Genomic DNA, 21220 nt, shown 5'->3' with positions numbered 1-21220 from the left:
ATAACCAAGTTGACAGTTTTTTTGAAAACATCAATCATAATGACGGTAAAGGTGCATTTACATTGACACTTTTTGAAATGACAATAACAGACTGCCCAGGATTCCATGTCCGTCATTGTATAACATAATTAGCATTAATAGTATATTACATACCGAGGAGGAAAATGTTCCATTCCTGTCGAGAGAACAATAGTTTACCGAGAGGCTTGCCCTTGAGGTGAACTAGTTCTCGAGACACAGGAATGGATTTTCTCCCAGGTTTGTATACTATTTTATTCACAATCAGTCATTTAATAAAACAAGCAACATTATAATAAATAAATAAAAACCAACCTCCTTAATATTATGGTTTATTTCGGCAAAATATTAAAACTTAGTAGGCGCGCACGATTGAGATTGTATTAAATTTTAGTTCACAAAAGTCAAACCAAATTGACATTTGCTCACATTTTTTAACAAACAAAATGTGCTATAGTGAAATAGAGTGTGCCCTCCACAGAATTGCGGGAATTTGCGCACAAATTAACACTCGATCTCTTAAAGTCCTCGTCGAAAAATAGTCAATTTTGACTTAAATTGTAAATCATTTTACAATAGGAGAAAAAATCGTCTTATAACTACCATAAATAATTCCATAAATAAATAGGGGCTGTTATAATTGTCCGTTTACTCTAAGGTTATATTGGGGCCGTAGAATTATCCCATTGTGTAAAAGTTGATTTGTCTACAATAGAAAACATTTTGTGATTGTAAACAGCAGGTAAACCCGGCTGGTTGTTTCGTTCAGGGTGGGACTGAGGCAAATTTGTCAAAATATGAATTCCAATTTATAAATTTTCGTTTTTAGAGATTATGTTGAAAAATAAGCTATGAAGGTCTAGTCACAAGGGGGTGTTCTAATCCTATTGAGGAGACCAGTAAATTAACCAATGTACCATATACTTCGGTTCAGAAAATAATAAAACTAAACATTCTCCCTTAAACCGGACCTTGCTCATCCACCCAACAGCTTTTAAAATTTGATTTATTGCAGGGGCGCGTGGCTTCTGAAACCCACACAAAGGGGCAGCTTATTAGGAGGTAACTACTTTTACGGCCCCAATATAACCTTAGAGTAAACGGACAATTATACTTTACCTGATGTTTGCTCTTCCTTGAGTCGGCACTGCACAACAAAGGGGCAATAAAGTTAGAGGGTATTATGGTAGTTATAAGACGGTTTGCTGTCCTGTTGTAAAATTATTTACAATTTAAGTCAAAATTGACTATTTCTAGACGAGAACTTTACCTTAGAAAAGCAAATTACGATACCAGAAAAACGTACAGAGATTTTCGTGATTGGTGCGACAGTAGCGCCACCACAGGTCAGTTATGGGTTTCATTACTGACCGCTTACGACTCATTACTGACTCCTTTTTCACCATTACTGACCGGTTGATGTGTACACGAGTAATGGGTCACTTTCTAACCTTTAAGAGGTTAGAAAAGCTGCACGTTACTAACCGATTGTGAATAAAAGCTGGCCCTTTTGTGTGGGTTTCAGAAGCTACGCGCCCCTGCATAAATCAAAAAACTCTGAACGAGACAACCACCCGGGTTTGCCTGCTGTTTATAGTCCTCCAAAATAGCTAAGAGCTCATAAAATTTTAGGGGTTTAACGAGCCATTATAAAAATGTTAACTTATATCAAATGATTTATTACGGGATTGACAAACCGCCCAAACAACCGGCAAAACGACCGGCCGGTGAAACAACCCTCCGTGTGCAAGAGGCGTAAAGAGCCGCAGGTAACAAGACCCTTTGCATTAGAAAGTTTTAAATAAATTGTCTTGCGGTCTTGTGTCTTTACTTTGTATCTAGAATTCCCTGTGATAACAGCTTTCGATCTTGTGCGTTTTCGGCGATATTGTTGATAGTTCTAGATGTTTATATTATTGCGTACTAAACCCCATAGAATTGATATGGAGCCAATTAAAGCATGGCGTAAGAAGATCAAATTTCACTCCGGGATTAGGGTCCAGCGTTATAGAATTAATAAGACACTGAACTGCAAAAATTGATTGTGTATTATGGCGCAATTGCGTAAGACACACAATTGACGTAGAAAACAGTTTTCAGTCAAGTCAGCCTTATCCCGAAATTATTATACACCTTAATGAAGAAGACGACAGTGATGATGAATTGAACGATTTATGAGTATATGAATTTAATTAAAATTATACATTTTGCAAAACTGAAACTTGTTATTTATTAAATGGTAATAGATAGGTTGATTTAAAACTTTCTAATTCAAAAGGTCTTTTACCTGCTGCTATTCACTTGGGCGGTTTGTCAATCCCGTAATAAATCATTTGACATAAGTTAACATTTTTATAATGGCTCGTTAAACCCCTAAAATTTTATGAGCTCTTAGCTATTTTGGAGGACTATAAGGACTATACAACCACAAACTGTTTCCTATTGTAGACAAATCAACTTTTACACAATGGGATAATTTTACGGCCCCAATATAACCTTAGAGAAAACTATACCTAATAAAACGCTGTTATTGTTGAAGTATTTGATTGTTGTGTGTTACCTGAAGTGTTGCCTAGGTATTCAGTAATACAGGGTGACTGACGAAAAACCTTTGACGCTGTATAGTTTTCCCATTTATAATTTGGTTTTACTACCAGCCCTGTTGTCAGGGAGTTAAATACCCCGACAATAGGCAACTACCGCCATAAATCCTAGGACTGTAAAAGAAGGTCTGTTGTCTGACCAGGTTACTATTGTTGTTGTTACTATTGCCAAAACCACAACCCCAGCCCCTAATAATTGCAATTGCACTGCCATAAAACTAAATTATAAATGGGAAAACTATACCTTACTTATTCTTTATCCGAATTGAATAAATGACACATCAAATGAAATAGTTCGAAAAACACTTCATTATTATCCTATTCGATATTTTTTCGACATCTATTTTTTGACAAACGATAGCCAACTTTTTTTTTTCAAATTACACTATATATTTTTTTATTCGTTCTTATAAATAATCTTCTTCTGAATATTCTTACATTAAAAGAAAAAACACAAAATGTATTTTAAATGAAAACAATTGAAAATCAAAAATCAAGTAATCAAATTTGTAAACAATACAAAATCTATTCTAGTTGCTCAAAATTTCCTCAATGCTGTTGCAGACACTATCGATACCTTCTAGAAATGCCCACCTTTGCATTCAGTAAAAAATTTCGGGGTTTTTCCTGACATACTCGCACTATCTTTTTTCTTAACTCTTTTTGGATACCTGGTGGGGTCAAATAAACATTGTCTCGAAAGTTTCGAATGAATATAAAGAAATCCAATAGATTCAAATCTCCAAAAATGCCACACCACAGGTTAACGCTAAATCGTCTTTGGAAATTTTCTTCCACAGCAACATTATAATATTATTATTATCAAACTGTTTCGACAAATGAATACTCAGAGCTTACTTAGTCATTTGGAGCATTTAGAACAAACTTTTCTCTTGTTAATTTTGGTCACTTGATTTTTAAATTTTGTACATTTACGGCCGGTTTCATAATGTATTTTAAAAGCGGTTTTAAATTTAAAACCACCTTTAACTAAAAATTGTGTTTCATATTCATTAAAGGCGTCTTTAAATCCTTAAAACCCCCTTTAACTTTAAAAGCTCGTTGTCGGCCTTTTATCTCGTTAAAGGTGGATTTAAATGGGGAACATAACCTCAATTACATGACAAGTGACATTTCGCTAGGCTAGTGCATTGCCACAAATTGCTGCTTTTTTTGTGAATTAGTAGGTACTTACCGAATAATTAAATCAACATTTCGGAAACTTATAGGTATTCAGAAAATAAAGATATTCCATGAATTCATTAGTTTTTATTGCTCAATTGTTTTCTTGCTAATTCAATCTAAGTCTAATAGGTAACAGTTTTTTCCTTTCATGTTCTTCTCTTTCCTCTCTTCTCTTTAAGTGTAGGATCTTATTTTATACAAGTTTTGTTTTAGATTTATAAAATTCCTCCTTCACTTGAAAGGTTGGATTTGGCATTTTTGGTCGCAATCTTTTATTAATCGAATGTTTTAATTTGGCGCTGCTCCACTAGCAAAATGTAAAATGCAGAATGTAAACAAAAATTAAAATACCTACTCGAAATACAATTCAAAGTCCGAGGGAAACAGTTGCGAGTTACCAAAACTTTCAAACGTTTACTGTAAAATTCCCTAGAATTCCCTAGGAAAATGACTACGTACACACGGTGAATGATTCGTTTTCGAAGTAATGCAAATTTTAACTAATGTTTCGATAGTCCGTGTTTGTGAAATGCAGTCTCCTTTATTTTAGATTTAAAGTCGCATTTACCTTAAAGGCGCATTTTATTAAAGGAGACTTTAGGGTCGGATTATGAAACCGGCCGTTACTCTTTAATTTCTTGACTTTTGTTTTATGAATGGGTATAGTTTTTTGCATTTTTATATTCAGAAGACAAATCTCTACAATACTCAATAAAAAAAATTACAGTGCTATTTGAAAAAAAGAAGCTGATGTTCATCTGTCAAAAACTGGACGCAATATATTTTTTTTTATTTAGTTGGTATTGAAGTGAATTCAAAATTATTTCATTTGATGTGTCATTTATTCAAATCGGATAAAAAATAAGCAAGATACAGCATCAAAGGTTTTTCGTCAGTCACCCTGTATAATGATATTAAACTCCATTCAAAAATCAAAAAACCACCACCTGTTGCTTTAGGTTGGTAAAATTTAAAAAACCCTGGGTAGTTATTTTTTCATACTATGTTGGTAACTGTAAATTATGACATTTATTTGATTAAAAATAAAATTCAATTGCTTTGAATTTCGTTCAAATTGTTTAATTATTGCTCAGCATGTTTCATTTATTACTTCTTATTATTTTTACTTAAACATGCCCAGAAACACAAGACACTTAATAAACACTTAACCTCAAAGTTACAATTCTCACAAAATTTTACACCAGACAGCGTTACCGATAGTAATTATCGAGGAAAATGCGACGTTGGTGGTTTTTTGATTTTTGAATGGACTTTACGTATTTCTAGATAGAGGTATGGTTGGCTTAAAAAAACGGGAACTGTCAGAAAAAGTTCTGTCAGATTTTATTAAATTTTTATAGTTTGAAACGACCTTTTAGAATTTAGGTTAAAAAACTGCACTTATATGTCAGAAATACTACTGTCAAACAGACACAAATTGACATAAATTGACAAATTAAATTTCCAATTCACTTTAGGCCAAATTTCATTTCCCGGTTTTTTTTTTGAAGCCAACTGTAATTCTCAGGTTACTTGTCTTTTTTCCTAAATAGAGGGTCAGGATTTTAAAAAATATTTCTCCAACACTACCACATCCTTAAATGGCGTAAATATGCGGTACTTTTGGGACAAAAGTTTTGTTAATTTTACTATAAACCAAAAAACAGCAAACTAATACGTAAAACATGGTAATTATCTGACGTATTAAATTAAGAAATAAGAAAAAAAAAACAATATCACTAGAATGTTTGTTATAGTACTTTATTTAACGAGTTCGTGTGTAACTTGGGCTTTTTTTGGGATGAGTGGGCCAGTTTAAAACTAGAGTGAAACGAGTGCAAAAAAATCCCAATTGACACACGAACGAGTTGAATACAACGTTTTTTTGTTCGACGAGCCCCTTAAAGGCTCCAAATCGCTTAAAATCCTTAAAATTAGCTTGACGTTTCGTTTTGACAAATTGTGACATTTATCAAAATCCGTTCACACAGGAGAAAATTCTAGAATTCTGACAGTGTCGAACAAAGAAACACAGACAATTAAACTCTAGTAAGACACTTCAATCCCTATAATAATGTTGGAATAGCTTCGACAGTGCTGCTCCGCACGCATTTGGCCAAACCCCTCCGTCGTATTTATTCGTAAAATTTCGAGTATTACCGTTGTATTTAAAACAGTCAAAAAATATTTGTCAAATGTGACACTTTTCTGAAAAAAATTAAAAATGTATTAAAGATATTAAACTTTCTATGAATAAAAAGGTAAATAAATAGGAATTAGTGGCATTTATTAAATTTAAGTAATTATAATATCCAACGTTTTCAGTATTGAGAAGTTAATAAGAAAACAATAAAGAAAGGGAAAAAATAAAAAATCTTAACTTTTTGGCAACTTACGTAATTTAGAAGGGTAAAAACATAAGTGGTGAAACTGACTTCTTAATAAAGTTATGCTTTTAGTTTCAAGACAAAAAGAAACCAAACAATATTGTGTGCCCCCGGTAACAAAAAAAGTACAAATATTTGCATACTATGGAGAAAATTGTGAAGACGATCCAACTCATCATTCGGACAATTTGAGGCATTTTTTATCTGTCGGTAAATTAAAAGTGAAATCTAAAGTCCAAGAAAATGAAAACGAATTATTATCTTGCAATGTTTCTGTGGTGGAAAACAATATAACTTTTAACGATAAATTTGACTTGTAGGCAGTGTCATATGTAGGAGGTTTCTTAATTTCTAAATTTAAAAATGATTGTGGTGAATATTCAACATATTCAACATATTTTTACGCTTTCTAAGGAGCATGACAAGTCAAAATTGAAACTAAAATATATAACAGAAGAGTTGTGTGTTTGTGTTGCCAAAATTTACGATCTATAGTTGACTCGAGTTGCAAAAAACCACTTGTCATTTGCAGTAGCATTTTTTCAATATTTTGGAACCAAATAAAGGCACAAAGGGACCAGAAAATCATAGTTTTACAGTTTTTCAGTAATTTCAAATGACTAATGCCATAAAAGTGCTGTTGCAAAGGCAGAGTGGTTTTTTGCAACTTGAGTGATCTAAACTCGGGACAGGTTGCAAAGACACTCTTGTCATTTGCAACAGCGTTTTTTTCATATTTCTGAACCAAATAAAGGCACAAAGGGACCAGAAAATCATAGTTTGGGTTGAATATTTTCCAAATAAGTACAGTTTTAAAGTAATTTCAAATGACTAATGCCATAAAGGTGCTGTTGCAAATGACAAGTGTGTCTGCAACCTGTACCGAGTTTATATATTATTTGAATAAATTTGGAGAAGTAAATTATATTGGAAAAAAATTACGTATCGCCTTAGAACGAAAAATTGTTCGATCCAGCAATCAGTTTGATCATCAAAAACTGTAGGACGTAAGAAGAGAATTTGAAAACAAAATATCGTCAAAGACATATTAGGAAGAAAATGAGAATTTTTCAGAATATTTAATTTTAGTTGGTTCCAAAAATTGGGTAGCAATGAGACGTCTTACTATAGTTTAATTGTCTGTGCAAAGAAAATAATTATAGAAACATTTTCCGAATCGTGGTTTTATAGGTTCCTATAAATTGTATTGGCAGCACATCGCTATAAAATTTTTATATTTTGTTTTAGTTACTACATATATCAATTGCAAGTTCAATTATGTGCGGCTTTTCTCTGTTATGTTAAACAAATTTAATGCTTTCTGGAATGTAATTAAGGCCCACATGAGGATTGATTAACATTGTAAAGTAATCCAACAAAAGAACAACAAACTTAAAAAACAAATAAAGAATTTTTGTTTTTTACTTTAGCTGTGACCCAGTTTATTTTCTCTTGACCTGGTCACAATCACTGTATTATAGCAACAACCATAAAATCAAGTGAAGGAAAGTTTAGCTACAAGTAAAACTATAAGTTACCTGCATTCACCGCACCATACCATGATGTAAATTGTATACTTTAGGAGACCAACACGCACGGAACTGTATATTTTATGAGATTAAAATAAAACTCGCGGTGAGCAAAATATAACAAATATATTTTATTGCAATATATTTTATCTTATAGACAGATCATTTCCTGCAAAACAGGAAATTATATAATAATAACAACGTGCTTTATTGATAAACCACGATCTTTCGATACTAACAAAAATTAGTATTCGTGGTCACACTACCAATACTTAATCGTTAACGTAAAATGCGTGGGCTATTTTGAAAACACATTTAATTTAGTTCAGAATTCAAGCTCACCACGTTCATTCATATCTTCTGATTCATTTAGTACTCACGGTAACTCCGTCGTAGTTCCCTAATTTTCTGAATTTGTAATACGTTTAAGAGTTGAAACTGAAAGAAAATATTTTAGTGTAAAAAAGCTTTTGTTTTTTGTTGACCATGTCGTTGTGGATAACATTTGTTCGACTAGAATTCAGTAATCCAAGAAGGAGACGTCACAAAAAATCTCCACCAAATTATGTAAGTTGAAATGTAATGTTTTAACATTAACACCAAATTAAAACTGTTATTGTTAATGTAAATTCATTAGAATGTCTTTTGTTACATTATTAGATAAAAACCATTTACTACATTTTCAATAAAGACACATCTGCATACCTTAGCCCAACTTCTATTAAGACCAAGTTTTTAATTTAGGCTTTCGTTTTTGAGATTATCGGGTGGAAACAAAAAAGGAGGATATTTAATTATTTTTTTGTTACAATCATGTCATATCGGCCTCTAAAGTTATTTCTGCCCTTAAGAAACTTTACATTTTTGTAATTTCTAAAAATAAAATAAGCCACAGACGTTTCCTCATACCATAATAAATTCGTATTATTATTTTTTTTTACTTAAGTTACCTTAAGGGTGCCCATCAGCCAACTAAAATATGTATTTCGTAACTATACAACCAACCATATGAACTGCTGAACGTTTAATGATACGCAATATAATACCATGCAATACTAATACATAATGAGGGATTAGTATGTATTTGTTACCTCCTAGTGTGAGAGGAGACTGACTACCTGCTACCCTCTGCCCTGTTTCTAAATCCAGAGCCGATTTACGAAATTTCCCTCGGAATTCTATAGTAATAAATGATCCACACAAAACTCCTTTGATTTTGGTATTTTTTTAAATTCTAAATAGTTTCAAAACATAACGCAGTAAATACTAAACTTGGCAAAAGTCAAGTAGATGGTTAATAATTCCTGTTTTAATGAAATTGAATCTAATTTGAAACAGAGTTACAGAGTAATCAGAAAAACAACTTGGTTCAAGCAGTAAAGAAGCTAGTTATAAATAGTGCTGTTCTTAAATTTTATTTAATTATAAAAAATTGAATGTCGAAACCATGTTCTGCGTAATTTTTTCAATAAACTCAAGAGATATGTATATCTAAAACTTCAAAGGCAGACATAAATATTAAAAACTTCTTACGTACAAATATTTAAAAAAATAGAACAGCAATTGTGAGCGCTACCAAACCCCGCAAATGGAAAGACATTTCCCTTCATGAAAAAATTGAAAATTTGAGAAACGATATTTTAAATGCACCAAACCATATCTTGGGAGATCATTCAAAGTGTGCTAAATATTTTTATAATAAAGGCAGTGACCAGTTAAGCGGAATTGTGTATGATTATTTTGTAAACAATACTTTATGTATGTATACAAATGTCTCAAATTTGTGCAAAGTTTAAATAGAGTTGTTCATTTAGCATCAAGTTTGCTGTATGATGTTGATATTAATGCAGCGGAATTTTATAATTCAATTGGAAATAAATTTGTTTGGGGTAAAAGAATTTCTTATGAAAGTAGATGCTGCAGCAATTAGTTATAACGTAACACATACGGTCAATTTATTTCTACAATATCTCAGGAATTAAATAATGATAATATAATAGGAAAGTATACAATGGAATACAGATGGTAAGAAATTAAATAAATTACGTGAAAACAGAAAGGTAAGTAACGTGTCAAAAAAAAAAAATTCAAGAGCAAAATTAAAATCCTGAAAGTATAGCAAACCATCATTTCGTATTACGGCTAGTAAATTTGGAAAGAGAAAGAGAAAATCACTTCAAAATTAAAATATTGTATAATTAAAAAAGACGATTGATTCTGGTTTGAAGTAATGGAAAATCACGTAAATTATTTTTTCATGTTTATAACTTCCAATAGTTCATCAGCATTTTTGATCACATGTTCAAATCTGTCCAATTGTATCATTATTATAGTGAGAATAATCTAAGTACCGAGTGACTATAAATGATTGAAGGAAAATAGTGGATTGGCAACACTGATGCAGTTAGTAGTGCAAGTCTTCTCGTGCATCATCTGTCAATCATTTCTATTTAGGTTAGGTTAAGTCACGAAGTACAGTCGATGGACAAGTAAAACTGGGACAAAAATGACAATCACATAAGTCATAATTTACAAATTTGCATCGTTTATTACGGCTTTATCACAAATAGGTTAACTTTGGAATGACATATTGTATATACACTGACAAATATATTGACAATTCAATGGTCTGATTTACACAGATTAAATTTTAAGTGTCCCAGTTTTATTTGTCCACCGACCGTACATTGTCGATTTAGATTTTTTTGACGTTTGTTTTAATTTTAAAAATTGCGTGTGTCATGCCAACGATGTTGCCAACTAAAGATTCAAATGTGTCACCAACGTAACAAAATAATCATTTATAGTCACTCGATACATTATCCAAGTGAGAATAATTATAGTTCGTATTTTGTTTTAATTTTTCTTTAGTGACAACGTATTTTTCAATTTGACAGTAAGTGTCATCAATTGTTGAAAATAAACGAAAAACGATTCAGTGCGATAATTTCCCCCTTTTCACACATTTATGGGAAAGCTCTCCAGCGATTGTGTTAGTTTGGGGTGTCCAAGACCACAATTTATAAATTTTTTAATGAATCTACCGGGTGATTTTAAATGATTGTGACTTTTTTTCTTAAGTTGGGAACATTTTTCATAAATTATTTTGGCAAACTTGATACCTTCATCAACACATTGGCGTACGTACGTCATTTTGACATTTAATGTATTAATAAATTGTGTCAAATAGTCGAGGACGCCTATGTTTATGTCAACTATCACATTAAAAAGCAGAATAACCAACAATAATATTACCAACCTATGAAAAAAAGTCACATTCATTTAAAATCACCCGGTACATATTAGTTCCCATTGTGAAATGTATTTTTTGTTCGACACTGTCAGAATTTGAGAATTTTCTCCTGTGTGAACGGATTTTGATACCTAATTTTAAAAATTTTAAGCGATTTGGGGCCTTTAAGGGGCTCGTCGAACAAAAAAACGTTGTATTCAACTCGTTCGTGTGTAAATTGGACCTTTTTTGGCACTCGCGTTTTAAACTGGCCCACTCATGCCAAAAAAGACCCAGTTTACACACAAACTCGTTAAATAAACTATAATCTGTTTCAAAATCAAAAATCCACCACCTGTTGAATTATGTTGGCAGAAAAAAGAAATCCCTAGAATAAGTTTCATTTTTTTGGGTTGGCCCTCCCTCCCGCCATAATTTGACATTGAACTGTTGAGTTTATTTACGTAACACAAAATAATTATTATGTACAAAAAGGTGGTAGCTACCATAACATCCCTTTTGAGTGAAATAATAAAATGAGAATAAAAAACACGATGAACTACGACCAAAACGACTCTCCAACAGTTTTCTTTCTAACCCCACTTTTTTCTGACACTTGCAGACACACTAAAAACAAAAGTTGGCGACGTTGTCGGTTGTATTTTCGAGGTAGAATGCAGTGTTGGTGGATTTTTGATTTTGAAACAGATTATACAGGGTTATTGTAAATGATTGTAGTCGAAGTAGGCCATGCCCATGTTAATACGTTTTTGCCGCTTTCATGTGAACTGTCAGTTGTGTCGCTGTCACTGTCATTTTTTAGGTGAAAGGTGCGGTGATGAGGATTTTATTTATTTTTGTTAAATTAACGATTGAATCCAGAAATATTGAGTTGTTCTACAATCACTTTTAAAAATATTGAGTTGTTTTGCATCCAATTTAACACATCATTTTGATGATTTTTTTTTGTGGAGCGGCAACCATAAATTTTACATTCAGTTTTCACGCCTACTTCGACTACAATCATTTAGAATAATGCATTCATTTTTGTAATGACGAACTATCTGGAACTTTTTTTTGTTAATTTTTTTTACAAAATATATGAAAATTCGACAGTTGGCAATGATTTAAAATGTCATATTATTGTCACTGCCAAAATGAATGAATTTCCAAAACGGAGTAAAGCATCAATAAGCAAACAGACGAAGCAGCACATTTTAGAGGCTTTCAACAAAATTAAGAAAGAAATTACTCATGGAGACAATGGAAACGTAAATACGTAAAGTACAAAATTGTAGAAGCAGTGGCGAATGTTTTTTCGGTACCTAAATCCTAATCCCAGAACTCGCGGATCAAATTTAAACTGTATATTCCTTGATGGTAATGAAGGTAAAAAACGTTTAGAAAAATACTCAGGGTGCAACAGCTTTTTAGTTATGAATTAATCAAATTGACCAATAGAGCTCGATCTAATTTTCCCTTTATGAGAAAATTGAGCACCTTCCCTCAATTGCCAAGCAACGTATAATTCGATAAATCATAAAATTATTTTCAATATTTATCTGGTCGACTTGTCGGAGCAGACGTCAAAAGTGACAGCTACTTTTGAAATAACAAAAAATGGGATAATTTCGCCAAAGGCAGGTTAACAAATGTATAGAATCTAAATCAGGGAACACAAGAAGTTTCTTCTTCCGGCTTGCTTCCGGGAATGAATGAAATATGGTTTGTTATGAGTGAAAATTTCCAGAGCAATTGTAACCTTGAGGGGTATGGGAAATTGACGGGAGGGATATGATGAATTTAATTTTGTTGATGGAAGGTAAAATGGCGACGTAGCGTCAAGTGAGTAATATTACTACCTTAAAAATCTTAGTAAAAAGTGAAATATGCAGGGCCTGTGAAGTGAATCGGAGTCACAAGAAATTTATCCTGATTCCTGTGCATCTGCAACGTATTAGCGCAGTTACACGAGCGGGACTCGTCATCGTCGAAATGAAAAGAAAGACTTTTAGGAACATTCTTGACATTCCAAAAAAGCTGGAGTTACACGTAGGTTTTGAACAGTAGATCAAGCATAGTGGCAGTTCTGAAAGAAAGAAGACACAACTGGATTGAACTAACCTATTTATTTTAGCATCATTATTAGTAAAAATTTAAGATCAAATTTTATAACTTAAACGATGTAGAATGCAACAAATGAAATAAAAAACATGCAAAATAAAAAGAATAATTTATAACAAGTGTTCAAAAGGACCACCTTTCATCTGAAGGAATAGGCGAGCTCGTTTTATTAAATTTTCCCTTGCCAGTCTAAGCATATTCGTGAATTTCGTCATTTAGTTCTTCTAAAATATTGATAGGTTCGCGGTAAATATAGTTCTTCAAATGTACTACTTCTACCGTCGTCATCAAAGGACTGAAGAACAGCATCTGGCGTTCTAACTTCTCGCGGGGGACCACCAACTTCTTGTCAAGTAGGCACCAAGGACCCAGTGCCTCGAGCAGGATCCACCAACCGTAGAAATACGTTATACTTAATTTGGATGTGGCAAACGTCGTGGAAAACGTATTGCATCCTCACGTGCATTGCGCCCGCACTCTCCATAAAGTATGAGCATTTCGGCATACTCTGCAGCTGTATTCATGATTTCAATATGAAGTTTGACAATTTCGAATCAAATTATAACTTGACGTCAAAATCTTCACAGTTGCCCAAACATTTACTTGAAATTCCATACCATTCTTACTAGAATTATGTTGCTAGGCAATTCAAACTATTGGTTAAATTTATGTGAAATTCAAATTAACAGTGTCCTTCTGATTGGTCAACTTTAATTATTCATTACAAAGAATCGATTATACCCTGTCCTTTTTTTTAGACGCTATTGCTTTCAGTTATCACCAAGGAAAACGCACTGTAAGTTTGGTCCGCGAGTTCTGGGACACCTGTATATAAAAATGAATCGCCGTTCGTTAAGGGCCCTATACACCTAGCGTTTTGTTTGCAGTACTTGTATGCGCATTCATGTTTCCAATACATATGATGATTACATACTACAGGATTTGATAAAACACATGTGTACTACTAACATTCTATTCATGCATGCTGTCAAGTGTGTGGCTAATATATGTTCTTGTATACATTATTTTGTATGGAAAGACAACTAGATTTTTTATTATTAAAATCTCGACCACACACCCAAAGTTAAGCCACACCGCAAAAATATCAAACACGTTTGATAGACTTATACTTGTATGAACATCCATCACGGCTGACAAAAATTGGTCACTCACTGTGATTTTACCAAATTTTGTTTGAGCAAACCGTGTGCTGTCATACAAATTTTCATTCGTGTGTGGACAAGACTTGTATCTCATACGAATTTACGAAAACAAGTTTGACAAACATGCCAGAAAGTGTGTGTTTCTGATAAACTTGTATCACATACTTGCATGCGCAAGCAAATCCTGCAAACAAAACGCTAGGTGTATAGGGCCCTTTAGTCTCGCTAAAACTCAAAAACGGCTCGACCGATTTGAATAATTATTTTTTTATTTTGTTCGCTTTACTTCAGGGGTGGTTTAAAAAGAAAAAAAAATCGGAAAAGTTGCCCGGAAAATTGGAAAATTCGGGAAAAACTGAAAGTGATTTTTTCTGTGGGAACGGCTGGAACGATTTGGCAATTTTTTTTTTTTTAAATGTTCGTAATAATCCGTATGAGGTTTTTATGTAAAGAAAAACTGGAAAAGTTGCCCGGAAAATTGGAAAATTCGGGAAAAACTGAAAGTGCTTTTTTGTGATGGATATACATTTTTTTTTTTGTTCGTTATAGTCGTGAAAAACTTTTCAGGAAAAAAAAATCGGGACAATTACAAAGGAAAGTCGAAAAATTCGGGCAAACTGCAAAAATTATAATTTTTGTATGCATTCTCGATCATAACTGACGATAGGAACGACATATTTGATTAATTCTTTCTTTTTTGTTCGATATGCCCCGGGATGGAAATAACTCAATTGAAAGTTTTTAATAGAAAAAAAAAATCTGGAAGATTTGGAGAAAAATCTGAAAAACTAAATTAAAATAATTCGGGGAAAACTGAAAGTGCTTTTTTGTATGAACTTAAGACCATAACTCAGAATTCGAACGATGGCTATGCGTAATTCTTTTTTGGTTGTGTTTGTTAGGGTTTTGGATAAGTTTTCGAAAAAAAAAATTCGGGACAATTACAAAGAAAGTCGGAAAATTCGGACAAATTTAAAAAATTATAATTTTTGTATGCACTCTCGATCATAACTGACAATAGGAATAAGTATTTGCTTGATGCTTTTTTTTTTGTTTTCAATTGAAAAAAAACCTGGAAGATTTGAAGGAAAATCTGGAAAAACGCAATCCAGTAAATTAAAATAAAATTACATTTGCTTTTACTTTTGTGTTGTTACGCGATCTGTCCGACAAATGTAGTAGTTGTTTTATTTCTATTCCAATTTATTTGCCTACATGCACAAATGTCATGTGACAGCTGATTGTGAAATTGGGAATCAAACCAATCGGATTGTTTGCTTGAACATCGATCTTGCAATCGAAATCGAAATAAATATTAAATATTGGGTGATTCAAAATAATTGTGGATAAATCTGGCAACTATGTACAAAAATTTATGTGGCAACTGTGTGGGTGGGATAGAGTTGACATTTTTTTGACAGTTCATAGTCGCGCAATTTTGAAAATTGTCAAATCAATGTGTAATGTCAACTCTATCCCATTCACACAGTTGCCACATAAATTTTCGTACATAGTTGCAATACTTATTCATAATCATTTTGAATCACCTAAGAAAACTGCTTGAGATTCATTGTGATTTCAAATGTAATGGAAGAAAATAAATAATTAGTTTGGACATGAAATTCTGACTTAATTAAATTGTGACTTAAATTCTGGAACAAAACCGCATGGTTCCAACTCGATCACATTCCAGGTACATCACACATTTCCAACATTTCAGCAGCGTAAAATACTGCCGATAGAATTCATCTCACATGTAAAATTCCTCATTTTTACTTTGTTTACACATTTCCAATAGGTTTTCACAAATTGACAACACGATCACAAACAAATTTAGGTATTGAAATTTGGACAAGACAACGTCTGTCGGGTCAGCTCTTCGCGATGTTATAACATTGGATTACCCTTCGCATCGACCACTCTTCTTCTAATTTGGAAAGAATGATACCACGTAAACGCCAAATTCGCCTGTCACCTCTGTCAAAGCTGACAACCGGAAATCAGAAATGCGTTTAGATCACAGTGGTACCAATTGTATTTATATTTCATGTACATAAAAGACATCAAATTCATTGGAATTGTAAACAACCGTATAAGATATAGCCAGTACTATTGATCTCAATTAATTGAAGTTGGAAGGTTGATTAGGATTGATTATGGCTAATCAAAATGTTACAAAAAAAAAATTCAAATCGGTGAAGCCGTTTTTGAGTTTTAACGAGACTAACGAACAGCGATTGTGGGTGATACGAGGTTCACCGGGTCAGCTAGTCTAAAATAAAACTCTTCCTAAGTGCTGCACAGGCTTCAGTCCCAGAAGTATGTATAGAATGAAGGACAAGAACCAGGCTTATGGGAAACTAGCATCCATGACATATCCACAAATATTGTTAATTTAGTTGAAGATTCGGATTCGGACTTGGAAAACAGCGACGATGACGAGGATGAGTAGCAAAATGCAAAATTATTTCATTGTTACGTTCAACTGCCTGTTCGTATTTGTGTAGTGCAACTTTGCTTTTTTCTTGAAAATAATGAAACACATTTAGTTTCACTATAATGTACTTTGAATTAGACCAGTTTTAACAGAACAAATGACGTGACCCATAACCTAACTTTTTAAAAGCCCAAATTCGCGGTAAAAAGATGTGTTCACAAGACAAAAGTTACTAAATTTAGTAGTAACTCTAGTGCGTCATTACAAAAGTGAATTGATTATTCGCCATTTCGGATAAGCAACATGACCTCTGGCGGTGGAAAGTCGAATCACCGAAAATTATCGCTTAATACGTAGCTAATGGCAAAAATAACATGATGAACGGTGTAGGGGTCTCAGGTACGGGGGTTAGTGACAAAAAGTGATGTTACAATGGGCAAAAAGAAAGTAGATAAAACCAAGTGTTGTGTCCATGGTTGTCACACACGCAGAGCGAAAGACAGAGAGACCAGCTTTCATTACTTTCCACGCTAAAATAGTTGTAAAGTGCAAATCATAAACCTTTTTGGCGGCAAGGAAAGTATAGACAGAAGAAATGCTTGGGACAAGGTTTTGTTATTGAGAAAACCTTCAAGACGGCATATGCGAGTATGCGGAAAACATTTTTTACGTGAAGATTTTATAATTAATTAATTATATGCATCAAAAATTACAGGCAAAGTAGACTGTAGTGCACTTGACATAATAAGTGAGAAGGTAATTGTATTAAATAAAAAGACATTTAGTTTATTGATGTATTTTTATTGAAAACTTGTTGCTGTAAGTAAAATTTAATTGAAATTTAACGAAAAAAGTCTAAAATTACCTGTACTGCATCCCATCACACTGTACCACACATCGACTGTCAGCAGAAGCCTCCAAGTATTTAAAAATTGTAGCTAACCGAAGAAAAGCCTTCCTGTAACTGAAATATCAGCATATAGTATGTTTTCCACTTTTTAAAAGACTTTCAATGTTTTGAAAACAAAATATTTAATGCACCATAACCTATCTTTACGCCTCTATTTATTTTACGCCTGTTTTACGAAATTACATCATAATCTTTGATGCTTACATTTAAAAATGTTACTTTAAGGAATACACTTACCTTACTGAAAAACACACTGCACACAATTAACAAATAAAAGAGTTTTGGACACAAAAATTAACACGTAAACAAATGGAAAATCTCAAAAGGAGGATTTTCGATCAGCTGATTGTCAGAACAGCAGCGCCCTCGCAGTAGTCGAAATCGCGAATAGTATTATGTTGCGTTTAGACTTCGTCAGGCTCATACTCTTACGTGAAGCACGATGTATAGCTCATTGAAATTATATATTTTTCCGAGGGTTTTTGCAGTTTGCAGTTATTAATACTCATCAACGTTTGCGATCTTTTTTATTCTAGACTCTACAAATGAAAATGCTGATCCAAACGTTTCGACAAAACGCAGCCGGTCTAAATTACAATTTGACGAAAAACAAAAATTCGAAATACGAAAAGTTGTTCATGAAGACAACGATTTTTGCGAGAATATGTACATTTTTTGAAGACGATTACACATACAAACGGTTTGTGTATCTTCACGAAACATGGATATTCGCGAAAGGAAATTTTAAACATTGCTGGGATAACGGCAGCGGCAAATATGCCAAGCGCATTGGTTCTGAAGTCTGAAGGGAAGGGGTATTGTTTTGCATGCGGGATCAAGGAATGGTTTCATAACAGGAGCTGATCTGGTGTTTTCCTCAACAAATAAAAGTAGCGACTACCATGACTCAATGAATGCTGCAAATTTCAAAAAATGGATAGAAACGCAACTTTTGCCACAATTAAAAGTGCGTTCCATAATCATAATGGATAATTTAGCCCCCTACCACTCTGAAGTTGAAAAATTACCCTTTTAAAACGAGCACTGCTAATAGTTGTACCTATGTAAAATGTTGTTTAAAACATTGGTATAATTGCAAGTTGACGCCCTCATTATTCCACGATTAATTAGATATGTCCATTACAGCTAGATCGATAGACATGCTGAAAGCTTTAAGAAACAACGTTGAGACGAACTTTTGCTGCCAGTTCTCCTTAATTTCTCCTTAAGAAACAAATCATACATTTTTAGTTGAAATAAAGGAGAAGAAAGTAGTGATCAAATAAAAATTAAAGTTCTCGATATACAAAAACTTTCAGTTGTAGAATCAGATTATAGATTAATTTCCAATAGCAGACAAACTCATAAATTGTAACTAACGAAGTGGTACACATATTTCAGATGCGATCAGTATCTGATGAAACTGATTCTCCACGCCCGATGTCGGAAATTAGTGAAGTAAGCATGGATTTTGGAAATACAACTGGAAGAAAAAGAGTAAAGGCACATGGTGACAAGCAGAGGCCCCTTACCAGATATTTGCCAATTAAAGATTCCGACCTGGACTTACGGCAACATATTGAATCAGCAGGTAATATAGTTAAATTATATTTCATTAGCATCCATAAAAATTACGATGGAGAAATTTATTACAAAATGTCTCTGTACTAAAAAAAAATAGGGAGCTCACGTTTCAGAAAGAGGCTTTAATAATGGCCTTGATAAATCAATAACTTATGTATAGATAAACATCCAAAAAAGTTGTTGTCTAAAGATTGTCGTCTTGTGCAAAAGGGTATTATTGAAATTTTTCGATTTATGCAATGTATCAAATAGTCGAAGTCCAAATCTTGTTTTAAAAAATAGACTATTTTCGAAATAGCATTGTATATTTCTGTTCGACACTCCCGAAAAATGGATTAATTTTGCCTTATTTTTACGTTTCTCACTCCATTACTCAGAAACTAAGTCTCAAATTAAAAAAATTTAAACACTGAAGACCGATGCTTTCTGTTTGCGACCGTACTTCTGTGCATAATTTTAATGAAATCTCCAAACCCTTCGAGCTGGAAGATCGCGCAATCTCATCGCACCATTTCCACCGCTCGACTGTTGCCCAAGATCTAATTCTTATATTATTACAGTAGATATTAACGCGAAGCAAAACATTGAGAATTCGCCCTATTCGCGAGATCACAGTTGAGTGGGTTTACAACTTACAGTTGAGTTAAGTATAGAATTTACAGCGATAGATTCCAAATTTTTCAAATAACATGAGAACAGAAAAGATCACCAGACAACATAATAATAAGTATGTACTAGCGAATTAGAGAATTAAAAAAAAAACAAATTTCTACTACAAATACCTAACAAAAATATCAGGATGTCTTCATCCTAAGTGCGACACACCCACACAGCGTATATTTTTTATCAGAAATAGTGCAATAATAGAAAATGCATATAAAGACTTTCATTGAGTTTCCATATTACAAATTTGTAAAACAGACGTACCTTTAAGCAACGTTTCATTTTATTAATATTAAAGAAGGTTATTTCTGTACTGTAAGAATTCTCGGTAGATCTGCAACAGCCGAACACGCGGAATAGCGCGGTGTAGGAGGGTGATCGAGGTTTCCAGCTCGAAGGCTTGGAGGTTTTGTAACAGTTTGACGTGCAACTGTTAAGTGCATTGCAAAAAATCATAAGGCCTTTTGGACGAATATAAACAGTGGACACACATGAAACTTGAACAAAATTAATGTTTCAATAAACATTCTTTTTTTATCGTATCACGGTCTAATAAAAGCATCATTACTTAAAACAAAATTACGTGTATGTAGGGTTTAACAGTTCCGCAAAATACATTTCCTGAATAAACCTTAAAAATCAATTGACGGTAATCAGATTTAGAATTTATCGTTACATACGTGCTAAAAGCTGGCATTCAAAATGTATTAGCAAATTCTCATTATTGTAGAAAATATAACAGTGACGAAAGTTTTTCAATATACCGACCAACCACTGTCCACCCTTTTTAGCTGTAAGATGCAAAACTTTCAGTTGCATGTGTGCCCAGAAAGCACAATGATTTTTTGAAAATAGTTTGTTTTTTACAGTCAAACGGTTACAGGGAATATTATGGAACTTTTACCAAAAGAAAGATTTGAACTTCGGCTATCTGATACACGGCATAACACGGAATTTTTTAACAGCGCCATTTTGCACAGGACAGTCTTTGGGCAACTTTTTGTGGAAAATCACCTACACATAAGTTAGCGAATTAGCAATTTTAATCTGTAAAGTCGGAAAATTTAAATGAAAATGTTCATTTACCTTTACCGCTTTGTGTTAAATTTCAGTGAATCATTAAATTTACTGTGTAGATTATTACGATTATAGGTCATCAAGTTGTATTATGTCCACACGTCATTATTAACTCCAGCACTTGCCGAGGATTTTTGCACAAAAAGGGGTCAAAACTAAACGGGTGGTCCAAACGATGGTTTGTCTTTGACAGAAATAAACACACATTGACCTATTTTAACGATAAAAGTGAAAAGAAAGCCCGTGGTGGCGCTTATTTCCAAGTAAGCTTTATTGAGCTTAACCAAATTTATATGGTTTTTCATATT

General features: G+C 33.1%; 1 protein-coding gene and 2 long non-coding RNA genes across 6 annotated transcripts in view; 2 read left to right on the top strand and 1 right to left on the bottom strand.

The window, feature by feature from the left end:
* The window catches only part of LOC138122949 (pleckstrin homology-like domain family B member 1), a 66717-nt gene that overhangs the window by 43861 nt on the left and 1636 nt on the right, over window positions 1-21220 (top strand). For all 4 annotated transcript variants that reach the window (XM_069037400.1, XM_069037409.1, XM_069037393.1 and 1 more), the window contains 2 exons: window positions 18990-19179; window positions 20988-21175. In XM_069037400.1, the coding sequence (XP_068893501.1) occupies window positions 18990-19179; window positions 20988-21175 (378 nt within the window). The remainder of the gene's footprint in view (window positions 1-18989; window positions 19180-20987; window positions 21176-21220) is intronic.
* Window positions 8296-17467, top strand: LOC138123433 (uncharacterized). Its single transcript, XR_011156783.1, has 2 exons — window positions 8296-12799; window positions 12850-17467. It is a non-coding gene; the product is annotated as an uncharacterized lncRNA (long non-coding RNA).
* On the bottom strand, window positions 17459-18800 carry LOC138123428 (uncharacterized). Its single transcript, XR_011156782.1, has 2 exons — window positions 17826-18800; window positions 17459-17642 (listed from the first exon to the last, which is right to left on the bottom strand). It is a non-coding gene; the product is annotated as an uncharacterized lncRNA (long non-coding RNA).

Source organism: Tenebrio molitor, chromosome 1 (genome assembly GCF_963966145.1).
Source record: "Tenebrio molitor chromosome 1, icTenMoli1.1, whole genome shotgun sequence".
Lineage (NCBI taxonomy): Eukaryota > Metazoa > Arthropoda > Insecta > Coleoptera > Tenebrionidae > Tenebrio > Tenebrio molitor.
This window is presented reverse-complemented; position numbering and strand designations above follow the sequence as displayed.